Here is a 22408-nt window from a genome sequence, read left to right as displayed (position 1 = left end):
AAGTGATTGGCAGTAGTAAGGGTTGAATTCAGCTTCTAGAATCCTTTCTGAAATAGTCATACAATATTCCTTGGTTGCTAGGTGAAAAAAAAAAAAAAAAAACAACCAAAAAAACAGGGGAAAAGGTGGTAATAAATTCTGGAGCTTGCTTTTTTGCTTCAAGTAAAACAATTGGCCCTCTATTTAAATGATCTTCCATGTAAAAAGTTTCTTTCCATACATAAAATTTCACACTAAATAATTGACTCTGTTAGTCTGTCAATAACATGTAAGGTTCAGCTATCAGTAAACACCTGAGATGTCTGCTTATCATCTGCTTTATGTAAGTGCACCTGGGGACTACTGAAATGGCCTCACTTAAGTATATAGCAAAATAATAAATAGCTATTAACCTTGATGAGTAATTAACTGGCTACCTAGGTCCTCCCACAGACTAGAATGCTTTTTTTCCTTATGGTTCATGTCTTCTTGCTGTGTTCCTGTTCTCCTTCCCTCCTCTTCCCATCTGTTGTTGTTGTCAGCTCTGTTTTCTTTCGGCTAGAGTGTTTAATTTATCTTTAGCAATTCAGTTTACTGCAGTCTTTCTCCTGGTGTTCAGCACTTCTCAGAGGAATACTCTCTGCTTCAGTGCATTGTGAACTTTTTTTGAGAACTTATCCAAGAGATGCCTGTGCTCAGTGTACACAGCTCATGTTCATTTATGCCATGTCCTTCACCTGGCTGCAGCTGCTGCCGCACCACAAAGCTCTGCTGTGATCTGTGAGCAGCAGAGACACTGGGCCTGTGCTGAGGTACCGTGGTGGAGCTCAGAAGGTCTGGCCTCACTTCTTGGCTTCATATATGACTTGGCTTTAGGCCATGAAGTTCTGCAGGCCTTATTTCTCCATCAGAGATGTTTTCTCTTCTCTATTGTCTCACATGCTGTTCAGTACAAAAGTCTAGGATGTCTTAAAAATGGACTAGACGCATGAGCATTGTACCCCATCCCTCAGATTACCCCCAGTCACAGCTCCTGGGCAGGAATCTGTGTTGGACCTTGCTGGTTTTATGCTGCATAATGTCTGCCTGGTTTAAAGCTTCCGGGCACTGTTGGAGTTGAAATAATAGTTGAAAAAATCAAATTGTAATGCAATAAATTGATAATCAAATTGTCTATGCAAGTACGTTGTGCTCTCCTGTCCTGTCAAAGCATATGTATCTTTTCTGTCTTCTGCAAGTTCTATTGGAATGCTTCTTTTTCTCTACTGCTTTTAGAAAATGCCAGGTAGAAATCTATCTGTAAGTTAGTCCTTTTGATTGGCCTATTATTTTGTATATTTTTGGAATACATATTTAGAAATGTTTGGTTTTGGAGAAACACCTTTCTTCCTGTACTTTATCAGCTGTAGATACTGTGGGTGCTTTATAGACATGTTTTCAAGATAACACACAATAACCTTACATTGTTGTTTAATATCATAATTGTTTTCATCAAAACATATATTAATTATTCAAACACCAAAAGAACTGACATTAATAAGTGTTACCTGGCCCAGTTTTCCTTTTCCTTCTCCCTCCTTTATAGGTGGGGAAGCTCAGCAGAGTTGAGTATGGTTCCTCCTGATTGGATAGGTGCTAGGAAGAGAATCAAGCTAATTTTTTTCTTTTATATCTTGAGATAAAGGAACTCTGACAGTTTCAGTAATAAATTGACATCTGCCCTGTTTATTGCTGCACTTGGATGAAAGAAGAAATTGTATTCTAGAAAAACAGAATATAGTAGCAAAAAAGCTATTAATCTTCATTGATGAACTATTAGTAGCCCCAAGAATTCTAACAGTGCATGTTATGTATGCAGGAACCATTTCATTTTATGTTATTATGCTTGTTTATTGTTAAGGAAGGCAGCTTTGAGGAAAAACCATTTAGAGAGCAGGATGAGTATATTGGTGAATCTCACTGTTTGCAAAGAAGTGATGAGTGAGTACTAGAAGATTAGAGGTAGAATACACTGAGAAAAGAAGTTAAGTGAATAGCAAATTCTGTAATACCTTTAAGTTAAGTAAACCTGCGTTGTAAGCTTTGAATTAGCAGTGGCTTAAGGCAAATCAGATTTGACAAAATCTCTGTGGAATAGAAATCTTACTGTAGTTTTTTTTTAAGCGAATTTGGGTTTTCTTGAGACCCTGAACAACAACCTGCCATGTACCTTAGGAAAAAGCCCAACAAACAGGAGCAACAGCAAAAACAATGTCATTCCACTCTGCTCTCCAAAAACCTTTTCTGGACTTGCAAAGCTATTTTACAGTAAGAGCATTTCTTTGGGTTTTCACTTGATGTCTTCCACTCTGGTTTCCTTGATATAGTGAATTAAAATATCCCTATTGTTTTAGAAGGATAAATTAAGAGCGAGTTGCTTTTAGTGTCTTTAGCAAGTCTTTCTAGAGAAAGTCTAGAGAAGCAAAAGAGAAATACGACAGTCATGAGTAACTTTTGAACTAAAAGAGGGTTGGTTTAGAGTAGATACTAAAGAAATGCTTTTATGATGAGGGTGGTGAAACACTGAAACAGGTTGCCCAGAGAAGTGGCAGATATTCCATCCCTGGGAAAATTCATTGGACGGGGATCTGAGCATCTTGGTCTAGGTTAAGATGTCACTGCTTATTGCAGGGGATTGGGCTAGACAACCTTTAAAGGTGCCTTTTCAACCATTCTTTCTCTCTGTGAACTTAAGCTGTTGTTGGAAAAGCTGCTCTAAGGGAAACAAAAATGAACATGTTTGAGCATTATTCTGTGGCAGTTTTTTCTCCATAGTACACAATTACAGTGGAATTCCTGCTACATTTCTGATGTTGTTCTACTTCAAAATATACCAGAAAAACAATGTCATATATGACCTAAAATTAAAATTGTTTACATAGACTAAAATTTGCTTGCCCATTTTGAAGTTTGCTGAGCAGAAAGTGGTAGGGTTGATACCTTAATTTAGAAGAATTGAAACACAGTTCTATTTTAAAATAATATAAAAGCTCTCTGTAGCACTAAGTCACATGGTAAAATTAACTCTTGGAGAACATTTATTAAAAAAAAAATTTAATTCTTATTTATGTATTAGGAAACTGTGAAAGTTAGTAACTTTCCTGCTAGTAACATTTCCAGATGATCTTTATTTAGGCAAGCTGGCATAGGTCTCCAATTATGTAAAGAGAATGTAAATGCTCTCATGTAAAGAGAAGATACCAGGCTTTTGATACATTCCCGTATGCATGTAGAATTCAAATGTGTCTTAACCACTAACCACAGTGAGTCTATTTCCAGGAAGTACAGGACTTTCATCAGGTAGAAAAGGCAGCAAAACAGTGCCCAAAACATTGGTATTGATTCTGATTCAATCATCAAATCAATCCCAGAAATTTATATAAGGTTAAACGGAATAAGACATACAGGCACAGTACTAAGAAGAGGTAATGCATCTGTTCAAACCAAACAGATTATTTTCAATTGCTTACCATTGATCAAGATCAGTAACATTTACCTTAAGTATTAAATGGTCTTATTGCATATTAATAGCATACCATAGTATTTGATCAGCTGACATTTTTTCGAAATTTTAAGATGGTGAAATGGTTAATGGTAAAATAATACACTGAAGCAAAAGAATTATTTTCTAATTTTTTAGATTAATTTGTGAAATGCCCTATTACAGGTACCAAGGGCTGGTAACACTTTTTCGTCATTGTTTTCAGCAACTAGTGCCTGCTGCTGTTGCCCTAGAGCAGTTGTTCTGTCCCTGACAGTGCTTATGATCCACGGGGAAGTGCCACTGCTCTGGTCCTGCCTGCTGCTGTTGGCATGCTGTTTATGCAGTATTGTTTTCTGGCTTGGACAAGGAAGTTTGGGCAGCGATGTCTTCAGCCTCCTTTGAGAGAGACTGCTGGGAAGCTTTTGTCAGTGATACCCTACTAGCTCTGAACTTTTTTGTTTGATCCATGTTAGACAGAGGGAGTCGAAGGTTGGCTCTGCATTGGCAGGGGATAGACAGTTTGCAGTACCAGCTCTAAGATCTGATTTCTCTTTGGAAGGATGCCATACTTTTTCCATGCTGAACTCAAGTATCATTCATTCAGCATGGATGCTACCAGGTTTTAGGGATAACTTTACACTTAATTGATGTTCATCAAGCAACAGTCAGCTAGCCAGTACTGCCCTTCCAAATGGCTGTGGAAAACTATCCATAGTGACTGTACTCTGCCACCCTTCCCAGCCATATCTGCAAGGATTTTTTGTCTCCATTTGTATCAACCCCCAATGCATTTGATTGCATTTATCTATATTGTGTTCTTGTAAAATACTGCTCAGGTTTCAAATACTATGTTATTTGTCAGGCAGGTATTCTGGGAGGTTGGCAAGTTCCACAGTTCTCTGGCCATCGTCAGAAATGTTTTTGCCAATGAATATTAAAAAAAAAAAAAATCAGCTGCTCTCAGGAGCTGGAGACCTTCAGGGATAATTGTTTAGAAGAGGTTTTGGCTTGTCTTTCTTTGACAAGGAAATGGGCCAAAAGTGGATCTATGAAATAATTTGTCTTCACTCCCAAGAACACAGCATGATTAAGAGACACTTGTGATTGCAAGATTCCTTATATTCCTGTGGCTTTTTATGGAGTGTCAAGACTCTAGTCGTAAGTGTTGGTTGTGAGTTTTCAGAAAATAGAACTGAAATTCTGGCACCGAATTTTAAGAAAGAGTTCTGCCTTCTGGCTACAAAGCACATTAAGACTCTTTCTCCAAGGGAAGATTAAGTCCAAGTGACTTTTAGGCTCAGTCTTAAGTTTTCCCAGATCAGTGTAAGAAGTTGCTTGAAACTAAGGAGAACACAAATAGTCCTGAGGGGTAATAATTTGTCATTTGATTGCAGCTATGCATTCTAAACAATGCCTAGTGTCTAGAAATTCTTCTCATCATAAAATAGCCTGTGAAAGTGGTGAATAGCTACTGTACAATTCTGTATGTGGACTATAAAATTCATCCTCTCAAATGGTAAGAGAGTGTACCTGTGCTCTTTATCCTTCCCTTCTTCCTTTTGTTTCTTTACTGAATGCTGCATACAGGTAGGTGGCTGATTCTGAGGCTACCTCAGAATGTCTCTCATGTTATGATACCTAATTCAACTTCTCAGTCCTTTATTATCTTTTATTACCAGCCACATTTGCTCTACTGTTTAATACATTTTCCCATGTTATCTACTCTGCCCCACTGGCAACCAAAGAAACTAGACAGTGATTGCTTTTCAGACAACTTGGAATAAAAGAAGTCTTTTATCTGTAGTCCTGCTGCTTGCAAACAAATGCACAGTGGACACAGTGAGACTGTTTGACATGTCAGATGTCTAATTCTTTTTCTTGGAAAAACATCTGATGTTCCCCTGTATAAACCAAAAGAGAACATACTTTATCTGTGTCCCACTTTCTACTTATTAAACAAAAAACAGCTGGTACTAGTACTTGCCTTTAGGAGGAGAGCATCAGGAAGTTGAAATACCAAATCTTGGCTCTACTTAGTTGCCACAGTGATGTATAATTAACTAGGCTGCAGGAATGTTGCAGAAAGTAAACATAAGGAAATAGTCTTGTTAGTGGAAAAATTTAAACCAATGTTTTAAGTAGGATTGAAGATTAAGTCTTTATTAATAATTTTCAATTGAACATGTATTTTTTAATATTGTAATTTGATAAAAATAATGTAATTATATGGTATATATATATGGTATATAATGTAATTATATGTGAAAGAAATAAAACCATATTTTGAGACACGTTATTTACAGTACAGTCTTTTTAAAAGACTGATGTTTCATTGATTTGTGGAGATTTTGGGGGTTTATTGCCTAGTAGGATTCTATTTGAAAATGAGTACCTTTCTCCATAACGTATCCAATTAGAAAAGACTAGAGAAAAATTGATTTGGAACAAAAAGGAAATTAGATAAAGGCAAACCATTCATCTCTTGGAAACTCTGTTCTTTACAGTATCTCTCAATGACACACTTAACGTGCAGCAGTCTGAACAGATCTACAGCATAGGGGCTGCTCAGTAAGATACACCTGGGGTAGGAGGGTGCACCTTCTGACCCTGTGGGAGAGAAAACAAACCTTTTAAGAAGTTCTGTCTCTTCTGCATTTGATCATCTTGTTCTTCAGAACAGGAGTTCAGGACCAGACAAGACTGGTTTTAGGTTTTGAGGATGTTGCTAAATTCAAAACACTGTGTACTTAGTAATAGGCCTTGTGATGTGCCTTATCCTCTCTTGATAAAATTAGTGTAATACTTTTTCTTCTAGAAAACTAAGAGAAATAAGTGACCCCCAGCTTGCTTGAAACTCTGCTTTAAGTAGTTAGAGCAGATGTTACGGATTAGAGCAGCAGTTCACCTGCATCTCTGAATATAAGTAATTCTAATCTATATGTCATTTAAGGCCCATTGTTCTTCACCTTCAAACTTATTTGGTTCTCCCAATGAAGTGAGAGCCATCAAGGTGCTTGCATGTGCTCAGTGTGCATTATTCCCACTGACTTGAGCAGATGACAGTGAAGGTTGCTTACTTTGGCACTGCAAAGTGCTGAGCACTCTTGGCTCTTGTGGACTTCTCTGACAGTCAAGGGTGTCTTGTGGTCAAAGCTTGTTTGCCATACACTGTGTTGAGTATAAAGGTGCCCTGAAGAGTGAGTATGAATACATCTACCCCTTCTGCTATAACTTAGGACATTATCTTTCTGCTTTCTGAATGACTTGTATTCACTCAGAACTGCCTCTTGTGATGCATATTTCTTTCTGTCATTTTGTAATTTCTCATGTTTGATTCAATGAACTTTTAGTTTGTATGGCATAAAAATATGCATGGAAGTACCAGTTAATCTGCAGGAAAATGCCCACATAGTTCCTGCACATTGTGTCCCCTTTCCTTACTGAGCAGGATGCAGATTCCATTTATATTTGAGTGTTTTGCAGAAATAGCAGCTTCTGAAGTTGCTCTCACTGTCAGAACTATTGACAGGGTGATGGGAAGGTTTGGCATTTTGATGTAGAGCAGAGGAAAAAATATGGATTCCAGAACCATGTATTTTTTGACCATATTTGCAAGAAGAATGTAATATTTCACCTGAGGCAAGGTCTAAAATTATGCTTCCCTCTGTTTGGTGAGGCCCTGCTGAGAAGAGGAGCCACTTCAGCAAAATATCATTATTTACTGTGTTCCTTAACATCTCCAATGAAGCATTTGATTGTAAAGTGAAACCAATCCATCCTTTCAAATTTAGTTGTTAATACTTATTTGGCACATCTGACCTCATAAGAGGGCCCAATACCCTCGCTACTGTCTGAGCACAGAACAACACTGGAGTGAGCTGTGAAAGCAGCTTCTTGCCTCCATCTTCTCCACAGGAAACGTTGCCAAGTGCAAACACTAGCGTGTTTTCACGTGTTTAGACTGCTTTGAGGCAGAAAATGGTTGCAGATTCTAAGTGCAGTTTTTAAAAATATGCTGCTGTTCAGGTAAATTCAGCATTCTTGCAGTTGCAAAGAGCCTTTATCAAAATGCTGTTCCATCCTGATGCAGAATGGCTGGTGTTGGATAGCTTTTGTGTTATATATCCTGTATATTACAAAGATTTGCTTGAAGCTTGGGACTTAACAAGCATAACACAGAAGGACTTTTGTACAAAGCCTGAAGAGTTAGTCCTGGGCCTTTGGCCAGGAATAAAGAATGCTTGCCCTTGTGCCATTTTGTCCTGTGCTGCTCCGGTTCTGGCAGCAGTTCTGCTTCAGTGTAATTGTTGGCACTGGAGCTCAGCTGAACCCTGAATGGCCTCTTCCTGCAAGCAAGGAGGGGAGCAGAGGTCTGAGACGGCACCAGAACTGCGTATTGATCGGCTGCAATAGAGGGCTCTTGTGAGAGCCCTGCAGATCAGAGCCAAGCAAATTGACTACACTGATAAAGTAGCGAAGCACTAAAAAAAACCATAAGGAGTGTGAAGTAATTTTTCAGTTTTTCCATAGATAATGGAAAGGCTAAAAGAATACCAGAACAAACAGCTCCTTCTGGGACAGTAACTGCTTTGGCTAGCTATCTGCACTTGTTGGTCTCTCCTTCCTATCTCTGCTAAGTAGTAGTTCCCCAGCTCAGCTGGACCAGACACAGAGCATAGTCACAGCTTTAAGTGATAAAGTGTTTTTAATTGTTTGCAAAGGCTTGCTTACTCTTATTTATTCTGCTTACTGTTCTTTAAAAAAAACAACTTTCCCATTTCATTGAGGCAGATTTGGAAGTCAAACCAGAAACTTCAGACTCTACTACGATGGAAAACACTTTGTTGGGGAGAAACGTTTTGAGTCCATCCATGACCTGGTGACAGATGGATTGATTACTCTTTATATTGAAACGAAGGCAGCTGAATACATTTCCAAGATGACAATTAATCCAATTTATGAACACGTAGGATATACAACCTTAAACAGAGAGCCAGCACACAAAAAGCATATGCCAACCCTGAGAGATGAACATGATGGCAAAGAGTCTACAGGAGAGGATGAGGTAGCAGAAAAGAGGGTAAGCAATTGTTAACCCACGTTTTTTTTCTATTAGACTTTTAATTTTGTACTTTTAACCTTTCCCCTCTACTATAAGTACTAAAGGTCTCTGCTGCTGTTTAGTCTACATAGTTATTTCCAGTGTTACATTAACAGTAATATTTAAACTGGTTATAGAATTTTGTGATGGTAATTTTTGCATATTGCAAATTTTCATGATTTGGAGGTTAGTTATTTGTCATTGTGATTCTTTAGGTGTTTTTATAGTTATGGGTATTACCATTAAGCCACTCCTTTATTTCAAATGGGCAGAGAATATTTAATTTTAAAATTGTTTGCAGTATATAAGACAATTGCATTTTATTTCTTATTTCGATTTCCCCCAAACAAATGCATTCAATAATCTATTCAGCAGTCTTCATATAATGACAGTAAAGTTGCCCATATTATAAATAAGACTGTTCATTAAGCTGATAAAATGTTAAAACATTTCACTTGGCTAAGTTCAGCCTGTCAGAAGCTGACAGAGCTATTTTTGGCCTCAGCCAGACTTACAAAGAGGAATTGCTCTCTTCAGAGAGTTGCAGTATCAGCTGAGAAGTAATTGCCTCCTGGATTATAAAAGAAAAACGAAGAAGAAAGAAATTTTAGAACCAGTGAACATAAAAATATTCAGGGAAGTTGGGAATGTGCTGGGCAGACAAAGAAACTGCCTGAAATTTCATCTGTGTTTCAGAGACTAAACATAAAAGGAAACCATAATGTAAACTCCCTTGTGTTAAATGAAGTACTTTGCTTACTGAAAATCTGACAAATGAAAGTATTTTTTAAAGTTACTTTTACACACCTGTAGGTGTTTGTGCATATATAATAGTCTGATATGTTTCCCTTTTTCACAAACTTCAGAATGATATACATTAGGCCTATCTAATATGCTTATAGTGTGTAGAAGAAATGCTAACCTTAGTTGGGATCTTCTGTCTCTCCAATCAGAAATATGAGATTTTAGTTTTTGTGGATGTGGAGGAAAGTTCTGACTGACAATTTCCAACATACATGGCTATTACAGTGAAACTAAGCTCCATACAGAGTCCACAGAGAGAGAGGCTCATAGCTTTGGTCCTTCAAATCCTCCTTCAGCAGAGTCTGTCATTCTGCACTGAATTTGCTGAGAGATGAAGCACCCAACTTAGCTTAAAGTATGAATCTTCACTGTTATCAGATCATTTTGACAAAAGAAATACTGCTGGGATATTGAAGCTAGCTGACCACATTTAATATCCAATTTCTCGCCTGTTAGGTAGCAGCAGTAGAGGGGTGAGTTATCACTTACAGTTCCTGACAGCCGCTGCTTCCAGTGTGCTGTTTCAAAAGGATTTTTTTTTTTTTTTTGCATATTATCATAGACAGTTTATTATAATGCAAAGCCTGGGTAAAAATCTTCTCTGAGTCTTCTAGAAGTTATCACTTTGGGTTTCCTTGGTAAAATTATCTTTTCCTGCATTTAGAAACTTTCAAGTGACAGCAGAACTCTGTTCTGTTACATTTTTTAGATTGATGAAACAGTCTTCATAGTAAAGGAATTTCAGTGATTAGTGCTGAAGAATGCTGTTTTCAACATAGATTACATTGTATTATGTCACTCACCAACACGGTGTACATGCTGTTTTGAACCATTTTTCATTAAATAGCTCAAAGACTATTGAATATTTCTGAAAGATTGAAATTTTATCTGAAAAACCTTTAGACAGCTTAGACACATAATCTCAGCATCCCACTCCCTTCATTTGGAATTTACAAATGACTTACGGGGCTTCAGCCACAAAACAGTTCAACAGCAGTGGTGTTTTCAGTCCTGAAATCCAGGTTTTAATACACTTCTTTATTTTGTCTTGGAACTATATTGATGTGACCACACTGAGGCACACAGACATGACAGGATAATTTGATGTGGAGATCTCAATTTACTTTTTGAGTCACTGTCTAGTTGTGATTGCTATCTGTGGCTGCATGGGGACGGTACAGTGTGATTTTTCTCACCATGGAGTGGCACAGAGGGGACATCTTTGCTGTCTTTGCACTTCTCAAGGTTTTGGTGGGAAGATGGCACAGATTTTCCTGCATGTCACTTCACCCAGCAAATCACCAAGGAGAGTAAGGCATTCAGCCCATGACCAACACCTGATCCCACTAGCAACCTCAGCATTGGAACAAGCAGCTGTTTATAAATAGGTCAAGTAGTTCTTCTTTATTTTTGGTGGCAGGGGTGGCAGGTTCATTCCTGTTGTCCAATATGAAGAGAATATCATTGAGTAGCAATGAACCAAAGAAAATTCTTCAGAGTTCAACACAAAAAAACCCCAGTGTCTTATGATCCAAGCAGCAAGATCTGTGTGCCCATTAGCCCCATGGTGAGGATGAAAATTTCCTCAGTGGTTACAGCATCTAGCAATTAATGCATCTTTATTAGCTTTGTAATGTAGTCACACAGCTTCTCTCTGCGCTGTATGCTTCTTTCTCTGTAAAGAGAGAAAGGAGTCTGGGTCTTTAACATGATCATCTGATCATTTTGAACCAAATTATGTTCCCAGATTTGCAGTCTCTGAGGCTGTTCAGATACCAATCTAAATTTGTGTCTGTAACTGTTGCCCAGTCGTGTGGGTGGTGTATGGAATATAAGTCCTTCAGAAGAAGGAAAGAAAAGACACAAAAACACAGTCAGAGCTTGTGGAACAGCTGGTGGGAATGGAGTCTCACTTTCTGCCATGGAAACTGGGCAGCTAGAGAATACACCCCAAGCTTGAGAATGAAATATTAAAGGGCACTCGCCCAGTCTTCAGTTTGGTGTGGGGCAGGAGCAGGAAATACTGCATTTTGTGTTAGATGCCTCCCAGCAGGCACTTGTAATATTTTATTTGTTCCCTGCTCTTTCTGTAATTAATGTATAGTAGAACAATTCAGTATGTGTTGGTTGACACTTTTCATTTGCAATATACTAAAAAGGAGCCCTAGTAAAGGGGAAAGATTTAAAGACTGAAAGAGATGAAAAGTCAAAACTTATGCAATCATTAGATAAGGACTGTAAGACACAAATTGCAATACTCCTGAGTTGTGCAAGAGACCATATTGTGGTATGATTTAAGATGCAATTTTTGATGGGAAAATATAACAGTATGTGCTTCACTGATAATGAGAAAGAATATAACTGCATACTGTGTACAAGTATACATTAAAAGTTTAAATTTCTGATTAATGATTTAATGCTTTTCTTAACCTATGAAGGAATTACTAATTAGTCAAGACATAACTGGAGGAGGAGAGACTGAAAACAGGAGAGTGCTTAAATGTCCCAAATAGACATTTTAGCTGTTGCACTAAAAAGGTGATGCTGGTTCCCAAAACAGTCTGCAAATTGTTTAGAACTCAATTGTGAGGCCATCATGGTCTGTGCATTAAGAGAGGGCTAAGAATGATTTAAAATAGGGTTTTCCTTGTAGATTCAATCTGTATGACCTAGTGTGGAAGAGGAAATAATAGCCAGTATCACAAGATTTATTATTCTACCTGTGCTTTGAATACTGATGGGTCTCTGAACATTCTCTACTCTCAAAGGCAATTATGGCCTAAGATTCAGTTAAACACCTTATAAAAATGGTAGCTCTTAGAAATTAGTAAATATCTAGAAACATATATCAAAGTCCTTCTTTAGAGCCTTGCAAAACACTATTTTTTCCATTTTGACATGTTTTTGTTTTCTTTATAATATGTGTAATGTGTAAGAAGTTGTATGAGTAGTTCAAGATTTAATATTTGTTATGAAAAAATGAAATCATTACTTATGAGTTATCCTGTCTTTCAAAATGAAATGCTGGTATAAATGTTAGGATAGCAACTGAATTACATCTATTCATGTTTACTTTGTAGTATGTGCTATTTGTTCAAGAAACTTCAGTGGCTGCAAATCAATTAAAGACCCCTTCTAGACTGCACTACATTCCATCAAATTCCTATAGTTGGAAGAATTTTGGCAGCAGTCACCCAACAAAAGCAATCTTCTTTTCCTGTTTTCAATTACCTTAGTTGGTGATACCATTTTTTCCTCTATAGTGAAGAAGGCTGATTTTCTGCAACTCTGTGCAAGGAGATCTGATAATGTAGATCTGTATAATTTTAGTAGGAAACATGCTTTTATACCTGCCTCCAAAGATAATCCAGATCACAAGGTTGTGTGATCTGTGTACATTTCTAATAAATTCATAACAGACTCCACATACAAAATCAAGGATGCTACTTTCAGGTGTTTGCAGAGGGACCAGTCTTATTTTCCAACATTAAATTAACACTTCATTTTTCATTAATGAAACTACTATTTTACTACTTTTGGTCTCAGTCAAATGTACTTAAACCTTTCCTTCACCACAGCTTATTTTAGCTTCAGGGACAGCACATGAGAGGCTGTAGCTGAGGAAGTTGCAGTAGCTGGCATAGAAGTACAGGCACCTTATCAAGGTCTGTGACAGAGGAAGACAGCTTTAAATGGCACTGGTTGGTGCCCAGTAATGCCAGTTCTGGAACTGATAGGTGCTAAAAAAAAAAAACCCTGGTCTTAATAATCAGGGAGCAAAGTGTGCTTTTGAGAGCTGAAGTAATCTTCATGCTAGAAGTTGTTTGAACTATTTCCATTTACTTGAATTAACTTCAAAGATGGCTGCATAATGTACACAACATCTAAACAAGCCATAGCTGTAACAAGGGTAATGATTAAGCAATAATGTTTTTAAAAGTGCAGCTAATGAATGTTTACCTTAAAGTACATTTAAAGGATACTGAGCACTGAAGAATCCCATGGGTTAACTGGAGGAGATTGTCAACTCTTTTCTCACAAATGTGCCTTTCCAGTCCCTGCGCGGGTGTCCATGACAATCACTCTGTAACTTTAATGTAATTTATAAATAAAACATAACTCTGTGGAAGGCAGAAACTTCTATTTATTTCTTCTGGATTTAGCCCATCTTTCAGCAGAGACTTCAAAGCACAGACAATTTTGTCAATTCCGAGAAAGTTCTTAGCAGGATGAAAGACAAGCCTACTTTTTAGGTAGCTGCTCTAGCATATCAGCAACATCATGCCCAGAAGAGATTTCCCCAGTCTTCCTCATCTCTCCTTTCTGTGCATTAGCATTTTTGTTGGTGGGGAACCAGTGTCATGTATGGTATTATATATGGCACATACAGTCCAAACTAAAACTGCAAATGGTTATGATGCATTTTTACAAACATAAGTGGCTTTAATTTAGCCCTGTGTTTATTAATACCCAGGAAAGGAGAGTTAAGTGCACATGTTGCCCAGTGTACAGACATCAGCACAAAGAAAATTATTTTCTCCAAGCTGCAGAGTGATTTTTCTACTTATAACCACCAAGAGTAACCCAAGCCCTTATTTGTGTTCATTGTGGCAATAAAATTGATTTACTAAAAAAGCTTGTATAAACTGATTCGGTTTTAAGATTCAGAGCTTCCAAATGAAGCATGCACTTTGCTCATTTAAACCACAGGTCACACACAGAATATCTAGTTTTCTCTTATCAATATCTCATGCTTATAAATATAAACTAGGAAGCAAAACTTGTTTTTTAAGCATCTGTAACTGGACCTCCAGTGTTAAACACTGTCCCATAGTTCTCAGGTTTCTCCCAGGACAAATTCTTTCTCTTGATGCCAGCTCTGGTTCATGCCCAGCTGTGCTCAGTTGATTCCTGCAGGTTGCAAGTGGCGTCCTGGCTGATTTTCCAGTGAGCCCTGCAGGACTTGCCTGCCTGCCTCTGTGTGTGTGTCTGCACCTCCAGAGCACATTAATGTAGTGCTTACACCATAATGTGGGGGATTAACGTGAACTAAAAGCTGTGTGCTCGTGTTGGTAGCCCAATTGCATGTTGCTGATCCAGTATTACAAGGGTCAGAACAAATAAGGCTCCACAGCCTGCCTTTGGTCAGCCTGCATTTCAAGCAGACACTGCACCTCTGTTGCTGTGCTACTCCTGTAGAGGTGTTCCCTGTGTTCTGAAGGTAAACACAGCTGAGGATCAGCACCCTGCTTCAGCCTTTTGTCATGGGTACAGGTCTCTTCACTGCTTGCTGAGATGACCTTTCAAGTTACTTTCTGCTTTTTCAGCAAAGTGTGGCTCTTTTATGATCTGACATGTGAGTTGTGTACACAAAGATACAGTCTTCAGAAAGTTTGGTGTCAAATTATATTGAGACAGGCAGCTGCCATGTGACATTGAGTGTGGCTAGTCTTTCAGACTCACACATCAGACCTTCAGCAGAAGTGTGGTGAGTAATTACCCTCAGCATATGCACTGTGCCTGATGGAGCCTTTGTAAGATGAATAGTGTGCAGAACTGTTAAAAAGGCTGTAAAGCAGTACAGTTGCTGTGCAATTAATTCTGAAGTATAATGCTTGTGTTGTTACTGATAAAATGAAGCCATTAGCAGTGAATAAACTGTTACTCTTTTCCTGTAAGCAAAGTGTTCTGAGGTCAGTCAGTGTGAAGCCCTCCCCTCAGCTCTTTTCAGGGCTTCTAATGCTTGGTGGTTTGGATTCTGGCTATGTTTTTAATGCCCTTCAAAAAGTATTGTATAGCCCTAGCCTCTCTTACATGTACTGGTAGAAATTTCTTTGTTTTGTAACTGGGATAGGCTAATACAAGACACACAGGGAGGGAGAGAGGACTCTCCCTTTGCTCTTGAAGAGCCAAAGAGGATAGCTTTCTCTGGGCACTCTTCAGGGGGAGAACAAGTTTTCCTACCCTAGTGGACCTTAGTAGTTGGGACATAGAAATACAGAGGTCCAGCTTAACTCCAGATAAGCTGTTATGACTTCAGTCCTAGCATGCTGCAGGAGTCTGCTGCTGACCTTCCCTATGGGCCTTACACTTGAGGCTTCCAAAAAGGCCACCCAGAGATAGAGTGGGGAAATCGCATAGACACATATAAGTGAATTACAATCATCTTTCCCCTATTTTTAAAAAACCCCTATAGCTACCCTTGACATTTTATGCCTTCTCACAACTGAATAATCATCCATGCAGTGGCCACAGAAGGGAAAAGGTGGGTCTCTCTCAGAGCAGCCTCTAAAGCAGGTGTGTGGTTCTGATTTATTGCTTGTGCAAGGGCCTTTGTGCATGGTGACGGACTGCGGTGGGTTGCTAGCTGGCAGCTCCCTCGTTTGTTGTTCTCATTCCTTAGCTGTGTGAGTTTGGGGTCTTTTTTTTTTAACTCCTCCTCCCATCTGGCATCTCCTAATTATTTTCTATTACTAATCACTTCTACAGGAAACAGACTGGACTGTTGAATTAAGAGCCCTATAAAAGGATAATTTTGTTATTTACAGGTTTCTTAGCGCACTTAAACTTTATAACGTGACACTGTATAGCTGGTGATAATCACCTTGGGCTATGATTGTGTCCAATCTCATAAACTGGGCAGGGTCAGGTCTGGTCATTTGTAGAACATGAGAGTCTCAAGGAGAAGCTAGGGCAGTGCAGCTGGTAGCACCTTTGGTTGTGAACTAATATATGAAATATCTTGTATTTTATGCCTTCTACAGCTCTGTGTAGCCAGTTCAAACCTGTGCTAGAAGTCTGACTAACAGGCATTTTCTCCAGTGATCTCTCTCTTTATTCAGATAAACTCCTTTCTCTCCTTGCTGTTTGTTCTGTGTGTGTCTAGATGGGAGCAGGGAAAGCATTTTACATGGCTCACTGTTTACATGCTTCCAAGTACAGTACATGTCTTTTGACTTCTGTACAGAGATGGAAAGGATGTGGAGCTGTGGTGGTCTGATGTGTCACCCCCATCCAGTTAGAGAAGGCACTTCTGCTCCACTAATAATTGCCCAGTCATAAGTGGTTACCAAATGCTTAAGATCCATGGTGAGTGAAATGCTTGCTTTAGAGGTGGTAGCAGAAAGAGAAGTAGTTAGGTATGTCTAAAATAAGTATTAGACTGTGAAAGAAAAGAAGAACAACATTTTTCCTGTGGTTAATGCCAAGAAGCTGATCTGTTCTGGTTCTTGTTTCTTTCTTTTAAATCTTTCACAAGAAAAAAAGTATTTTCAGCTAAAGCTTCTCATGCTTAATTTTAGTCTCTAGCTGAATGTTTTCTGACTGAACAAAGTAAGGAGAGCAGTTTTATTACTGAGCTCAACAAACTACTTGCTCCTATTATTTCAAACCTGTCACACTTGTCATCAGCAAAGACAGCAACTCTTGACAGTTTTGCAAAGTCTTTCTTTGATCATTAACTTTTAGAACATTAAACTTTTCCGTATTTAACCTTTCTTCTGCATGGTATCAGCAGTTAGAAACAGTGTTGCTTCTGGCATCTAGGGTTCCTGTAGTCCTAATGTTTCAGTAAGGTAAGAATCACCACACTGAAAATTCTGGTTCTCAGTTGTTGCTCTAATCTTCATCATGTTAGTATTGATATTCCTCAGTTTAAACTTCCATACAATTCCCAAAGTAAGTAAAGGATGATTTGTGTCTAATAGTGAAGTTCATATTACAATGCCCTTTGATCATATTGCTGTGTAGTGGAGATGATTATTGCATTTTCTTAGAGCTTTAACAGTTAGAAATAAGTTGCCTAAGGAACCTTAGAGCTAGTATCACAGAGTACAATATCTTGTATTAAGCCTTAGTCATATGTGTATGTGATTTAATAAATTTTTTCATGTTTTCCAATTTGTGAATTAGATTTGTAGCACTTAGAGGAAAGCAGCTTTACCCTACTTGAGAGGGGATTGGAGAAATTCTGTGAAAATATTAAAATACTCTGTTCCCAATTTCCATTTTGCATGTAATGGTGAAACATTTCAAAAGCTCTATGCTTTATATCATGTGTCAAATAGTTTATTGGTAGAAGATTTCTGATGATTTTACATTGCTGGAAAAGTCTTGAAGCCATTTCCCAAAGTTAATATGATAGTGAATTACATTTGCATTCAGGCATTTCTGTGAATTGGATGATGATTAGAGTAGCAGTATGTTTAATGCAAATGCACAAAAATTGCAGAAAGTATCCTGTGTTATGTTTCACAGAATTTCAAGTGAAGAATCTTTTAATTTCAAGTGAACCTCAATCTCTTAAGTGACAGTTTCTCATTCCCTCATTCCCTCCAGTTCCCATCCCAATCCTTGCTAGTGCTGGTCGCAGCTGGTGCCTGGGAGCTTCCCATCACCTCTGCCACACTGCAGTTCTCAAGGCAGACTCCCTGCTCAGCAAGCTGATTGTGCTGAGAGCTTCCTGGACATTTTTTTATGGTCCTGATGGGTTAGTTCTCTTGGGCTGTTTTTATTGTTGAAAATTCACACAACTTCAGGGTTAGAAATCTTATAAGCAGTGTCATTTTTATAGTGCTAGTTGATGGTGGCAGTACAAATGAAAAATTGCCCTGTAAGGTAAGATGAAAAGCATGCTAAGAAAGAAAGAAGTTGTGCTGGTTTAACATTTTGTTTATTTTCAATGAATTTAAGTAATGCAAATATACCCTAAACTTAGTCTTTTAGCTTTGATGTGACCTGTACTCAAATTAAAAGCTATTGGTCAAAGATCACATGCATCTGAAATCCCAGGTGTGGACTGGGACCTGGGACTAGTGTATTTCAACTGAACATAGACATCAGCTAAATATTATGTTGTAAGAAACCACAGTCTTGCTGGAGGGGACAATGAAAAACCCTAGAGTCTCTCCTGTGTAACAGAGGTTGTATGATCTATCCATATGCCCAGGCTTCTTCCTTGTAAGGTAAATATTCTGCATAGCCAAGATTTATGATGGGGCTTACACTGCCAGCCCCATTTTGAATAATTAAAAATCATTCTATTTTCAAATCAAGTGGTTATTTAAATTTGTTTCAAAGATGCTGTGTTTGACCATTCGAGATGATGATTTCTTGAGTGCCTGTCTCAAGAATTTTTAATAGTCATAGCTTTCTGTAGGGAAATGGGATGTTTACTGCCCTTATAGGAAAATTTTCCTGACAGAAGCATTTTAAAATGTTAATTAGGAAGCTTAGAGGGAATAAATAGGAAAGATTAACCATGTATGTAAAAGGAGAGAGGAGAAAGTTGGAACACTGGTCAACAGAAGTGAAATGAGCCTTTTGTGAGAATGTGATCAGGGATTAGAAGACTTTATGGGTGGAAATAAACTGATATTTTGTTCATAATTGATAATGTGACTTTGGGAGCAGACTAATTCTGCTGCCAATTCCACTCTGGTTTCATTCATTGCAGGTTTCAAAGAAGTCTTGATTTAAATACAGATTTATGCGAGGAAGTGGGAGTCCACATGAGACCCATTTGAAGGATGATCAGCCCATCTGATTTTTCAATGTGCCTAATTGCACTGTATAAAACCAACAGACCCTGACCCACTGGTGCAGCTGTACCCATGGACACACATGGGGCTACAAAACTGCTCATCAGGGTCCCTGAGGAGCGTTGGGGAGCACTGGGGGCTACCCCATTGTTTAATTTTTCTGCAGTGAGGTGGTCCATAAGCAGGTTTCTACCATGATAAATTTTGCAAGCACGTTGCATATAGCCATTTGACAACTCTAGTATTCCTTCAAGTTAAACAGTGTTTTCACCTGACTTATTGTTCAAATCAAATGGTTCAAATCAAATAGTAATTCAGGAAGGATTAGGAGACTTTGCATTCTTACTCTTCTTTATGCTAAATAAGTATGATTATGGACTGAAAGTATGATAAAGAAAGAAATTGTGACAGCACATGTGCCATAGCAACATAGCTTATTCAGGAAGAAGTGGATGGATTCAGAATAGACGCTGTGCCAAAGGAGCAGGTGTAGTCTGAAATACAAAGAGTGTTTAGAAGTTAATGAGCTGCAGTTTTCAATTATAACATACATTGAATTAGTCTAAATTGAATTACCATGTAGAACAAAAGAAGGCTAGTATTAGATGCATTATACTGCCAGTCAAGACTAATGTGAAATGAGTATAATACCTTAGGTAAGAAAATATTGATGAGACATAAAAAGAAATTTCCATACCATTTGCCCATGTTATACCAATAGCCAAAACTCTATTCCACAAGGAAAAAATTTAAAAACACCTTATAAATATATGAGTAGAAAGACCTTGGGGATTACACGATTTTCACTATCCCTAAGTGTATACATTTTCAGTTACAAAAAGATAACAGAGGTTGATTATAGATTTATTTTATCTGTAATATTCTTAAATGTATATTATAAAGGAGACGTAACATTTATTTTCTCATCAAAGGGTATAGTTAGACTTCTCTTTTATTTTTATCTTTCCTTTTATTTGAGGAAATCTTTATAACAGTATGGGTCAGATGAGGAATAAAGCCACTAGTCCCTCGTGGTTTCAAACGATTAGTCTTAATAGCAATGTTTTTTCTTACAATACTTTAGTTTAGGATATCAGTAATGAAGAATATTTGCCAAAAGAGGAGCATCCATGCAGCTGCCAATTTGCATTACATTTTAACTGCTATCACTCCTATAGAGCACATGGCATTTATAAATTACTTTTAAGGTCTTTTTGGAGTACAGTCTGCCTTGACGTGTCATGAGTCAAGAGGCTTTTGCTGGAGTGACCCTTTACTGCAATGAATGTCAGTTGAGCCTCGGTCACAGCAGCACAGCTCTCTGCAGAGCTGCAGGGAGACATCCCAGACAAAGGGATGGGAGAAAATGCAGTTATATACCAAAATATATCCCACCCCCACCCCCCCGCCAAGGAAAAGAATGGGTTGTATTTGCCACTGAAAAGTGCCTTGCTTTTGTGCCACTATCCAGAAAAGTAAATGTTCATTGGTTTTGCCTTGCCAGTAACTGAAAGAGAGGAGTAGTCACATGAGTGCTTTTTCCTGGTGCAGAGTTTAGAATTGTCATTCCAAAGGCCCATATCAGTAACTGCCAGGAGCAAATCTTCAACCTGTCAGCCACTAGAAACAAAATAAACCAGATCCCAATCAGCTGCAGTGACCAGGAGGTTTTAGGAGGAAAGCTACAGAAAAACTTTTCTGTTGGCTTCCCTTAAGCTCTCTCTGCTTTTTTATGAGTATGCTCTGTATGGTAAGCACACCACTGGGACCACATATAGTCTTCCCAAATAATGCCTATACACTTTAATTGTATTGAACAATACAGTATTGAAGGAAGTCTCTTTTGATGCAGTAATTTCTAGCAGCAGTATCAGGCAATAATATTTTTCCATAATTTTAACTTTGGGTTTTATTATTTATCTATTTATTTTATTTAACAGCCTTACTTTAAGTCAAGCCAACATTTTGGCTGAGTTTGTTTAATTAAATTTTCAATTGAACATTTTTTACACCTTCCTTTAAGATTCTAGATATAAAATGTTAATTTGAAGCTATAGATATAGAATATAAATAGCCATTTCTTTAGATTTTGCCATAAGTATGTCACTGGAGGGGGTGGGGAAGGTCTGATTTATTTAGAAGTCAGTCCATTTGGAAAATTTTGTTATAATAGCCAGAACTTTACTCAGGAGTAAGATTTTATCATTTAACCATGACTTAAACCCAGCTCCCCTGTGGGTAACTGCAAGTGGGGCTCGGTGTTGCCTGAGGATTCCATTCTCCCTGAGCACCGTGGGAGCCTGAAGGTGTGCGTGTGCCCGGTAAACGTGTTGGAATGGCAGCAAGACAAGTCCCTGGTGGCTGAGGCTGTGTGATGGTCCTTCCCACCCACCTTCTGAGATGCCATCTTTCAGGCTGAACTTTTCTTTTAATAGCATTCCTCCCCTGTGCTCACACCATGTGAGCAGAGGCAGTGCCTGGCATTAGCATTCTACAAGTGAAGAAAATTCACTGAAAGCAGATTATCACCACTTTGATTTAAAAAGTAAAATTTTGAGCTCCTCTTTCTCCTTCAGAACAATCCTATGAAAGATATGACTGGGAAAGTTATATTTAGCTTGGAACAAACTTCCACTAAGAGCAGCATTGAGGAAATTGGGCTCAGTTTCACAATCCGACTGATTAGCTTTTGAAAATCATGTACTGAGGCCATAAAATATGCTCATAAAGTGTTCATACAGCAAGGATTTTCTGAGCATATGCATTTGGCTAAGTTAGCTATACAGTGAAACAGAATACTGCAAAATGTACAGTGGCTCACTGTATAGAAAACCAAATTTCTTGACACACGTACAATAGGGCATCATCTTTGATGTTTTTAAAAAATGCATGCATTATAACTGCTGGTTATTATTAAAATACAGGGAAGGGATCATATTATATATAAATTCTGAAATAATAAAGGCATATTTAGTTGTAACAACATGAAAATACCATTTGAGAATGAAAAGCCTGCAGTGTACTACACATGCATTCTGAAGAAAATATGATTATGTGTTTGAGAGTGGAGCCATGTGCTCAGAAGACTAAACATTCCATTGTATTGGAAATGCACGTGTGCTTCAGGATCAATTTATCAACTCTAATCTGGTTATTCTAGGACCTGTGATCTTAACTTTACTTGAATTTTTCTGTTCTGGTTGGGGTTTGGTTTTGGGATTTTTTTTTTTCCTGAAGCAATTTCACTTTATTACTCAACAAATGGGAATGCATTGATTTCCCTTTTTAGAAAGATCATTTGTACGATGTCGACTGAACTGTGTGACTGGATTAAACTTACATAATGTGTCTTTCAGAGAGTGACTAATTGGAATTTACTGCAAGTTGCAGATGACTTTTAAATCAGTTCTGTGAAGGCTTCATAATAAGACTTACTGATTGGGAGATTAGTACCAGCAAATA

The 22408-nt window shown here is 38.0% G+C and overlaps 1 protein-coding gene across 1 annotated transcript in view; it reads left to right on the top strand.

Annotated features, from left to right (window-relative positions):
* The window catches only part of CHN1 (chimerin 1), a 92135-nt gene that overhangs the window by 36987 nt on the left and 32740 nt on the right, over nucleotides 1-22408 (top strand). The window contains exon 7 of the mRNA XM_030277521.4: nucleotides 8294-8582. Coding sequence (XP_030133381.1) covers nucleotides 8294-8582 — 289 coding nt within the window. The remainder of the gene's footprint in view (nucleotides 1-8293; nucleotides 8583-22408) is intronic.

This window comes from Taeniopygia guttata, chromosome 7 (genome assembly GCF_048771995.1).
Source record: "Taeniopygia guttata chromosome 7, bTaeGut7.mat, whole genome shotgun sequence".
In the NCBI taxonomy this organism is placed as follows: Eukaryota; Metazoa; Chordata; class Aves; order Passeriformes; family Estrildidae; genus Taeniopygia; species Taeniopygia guttata.
This window is presented reverse-complemented; position numbering and strand designations above follow the sequence as displayed.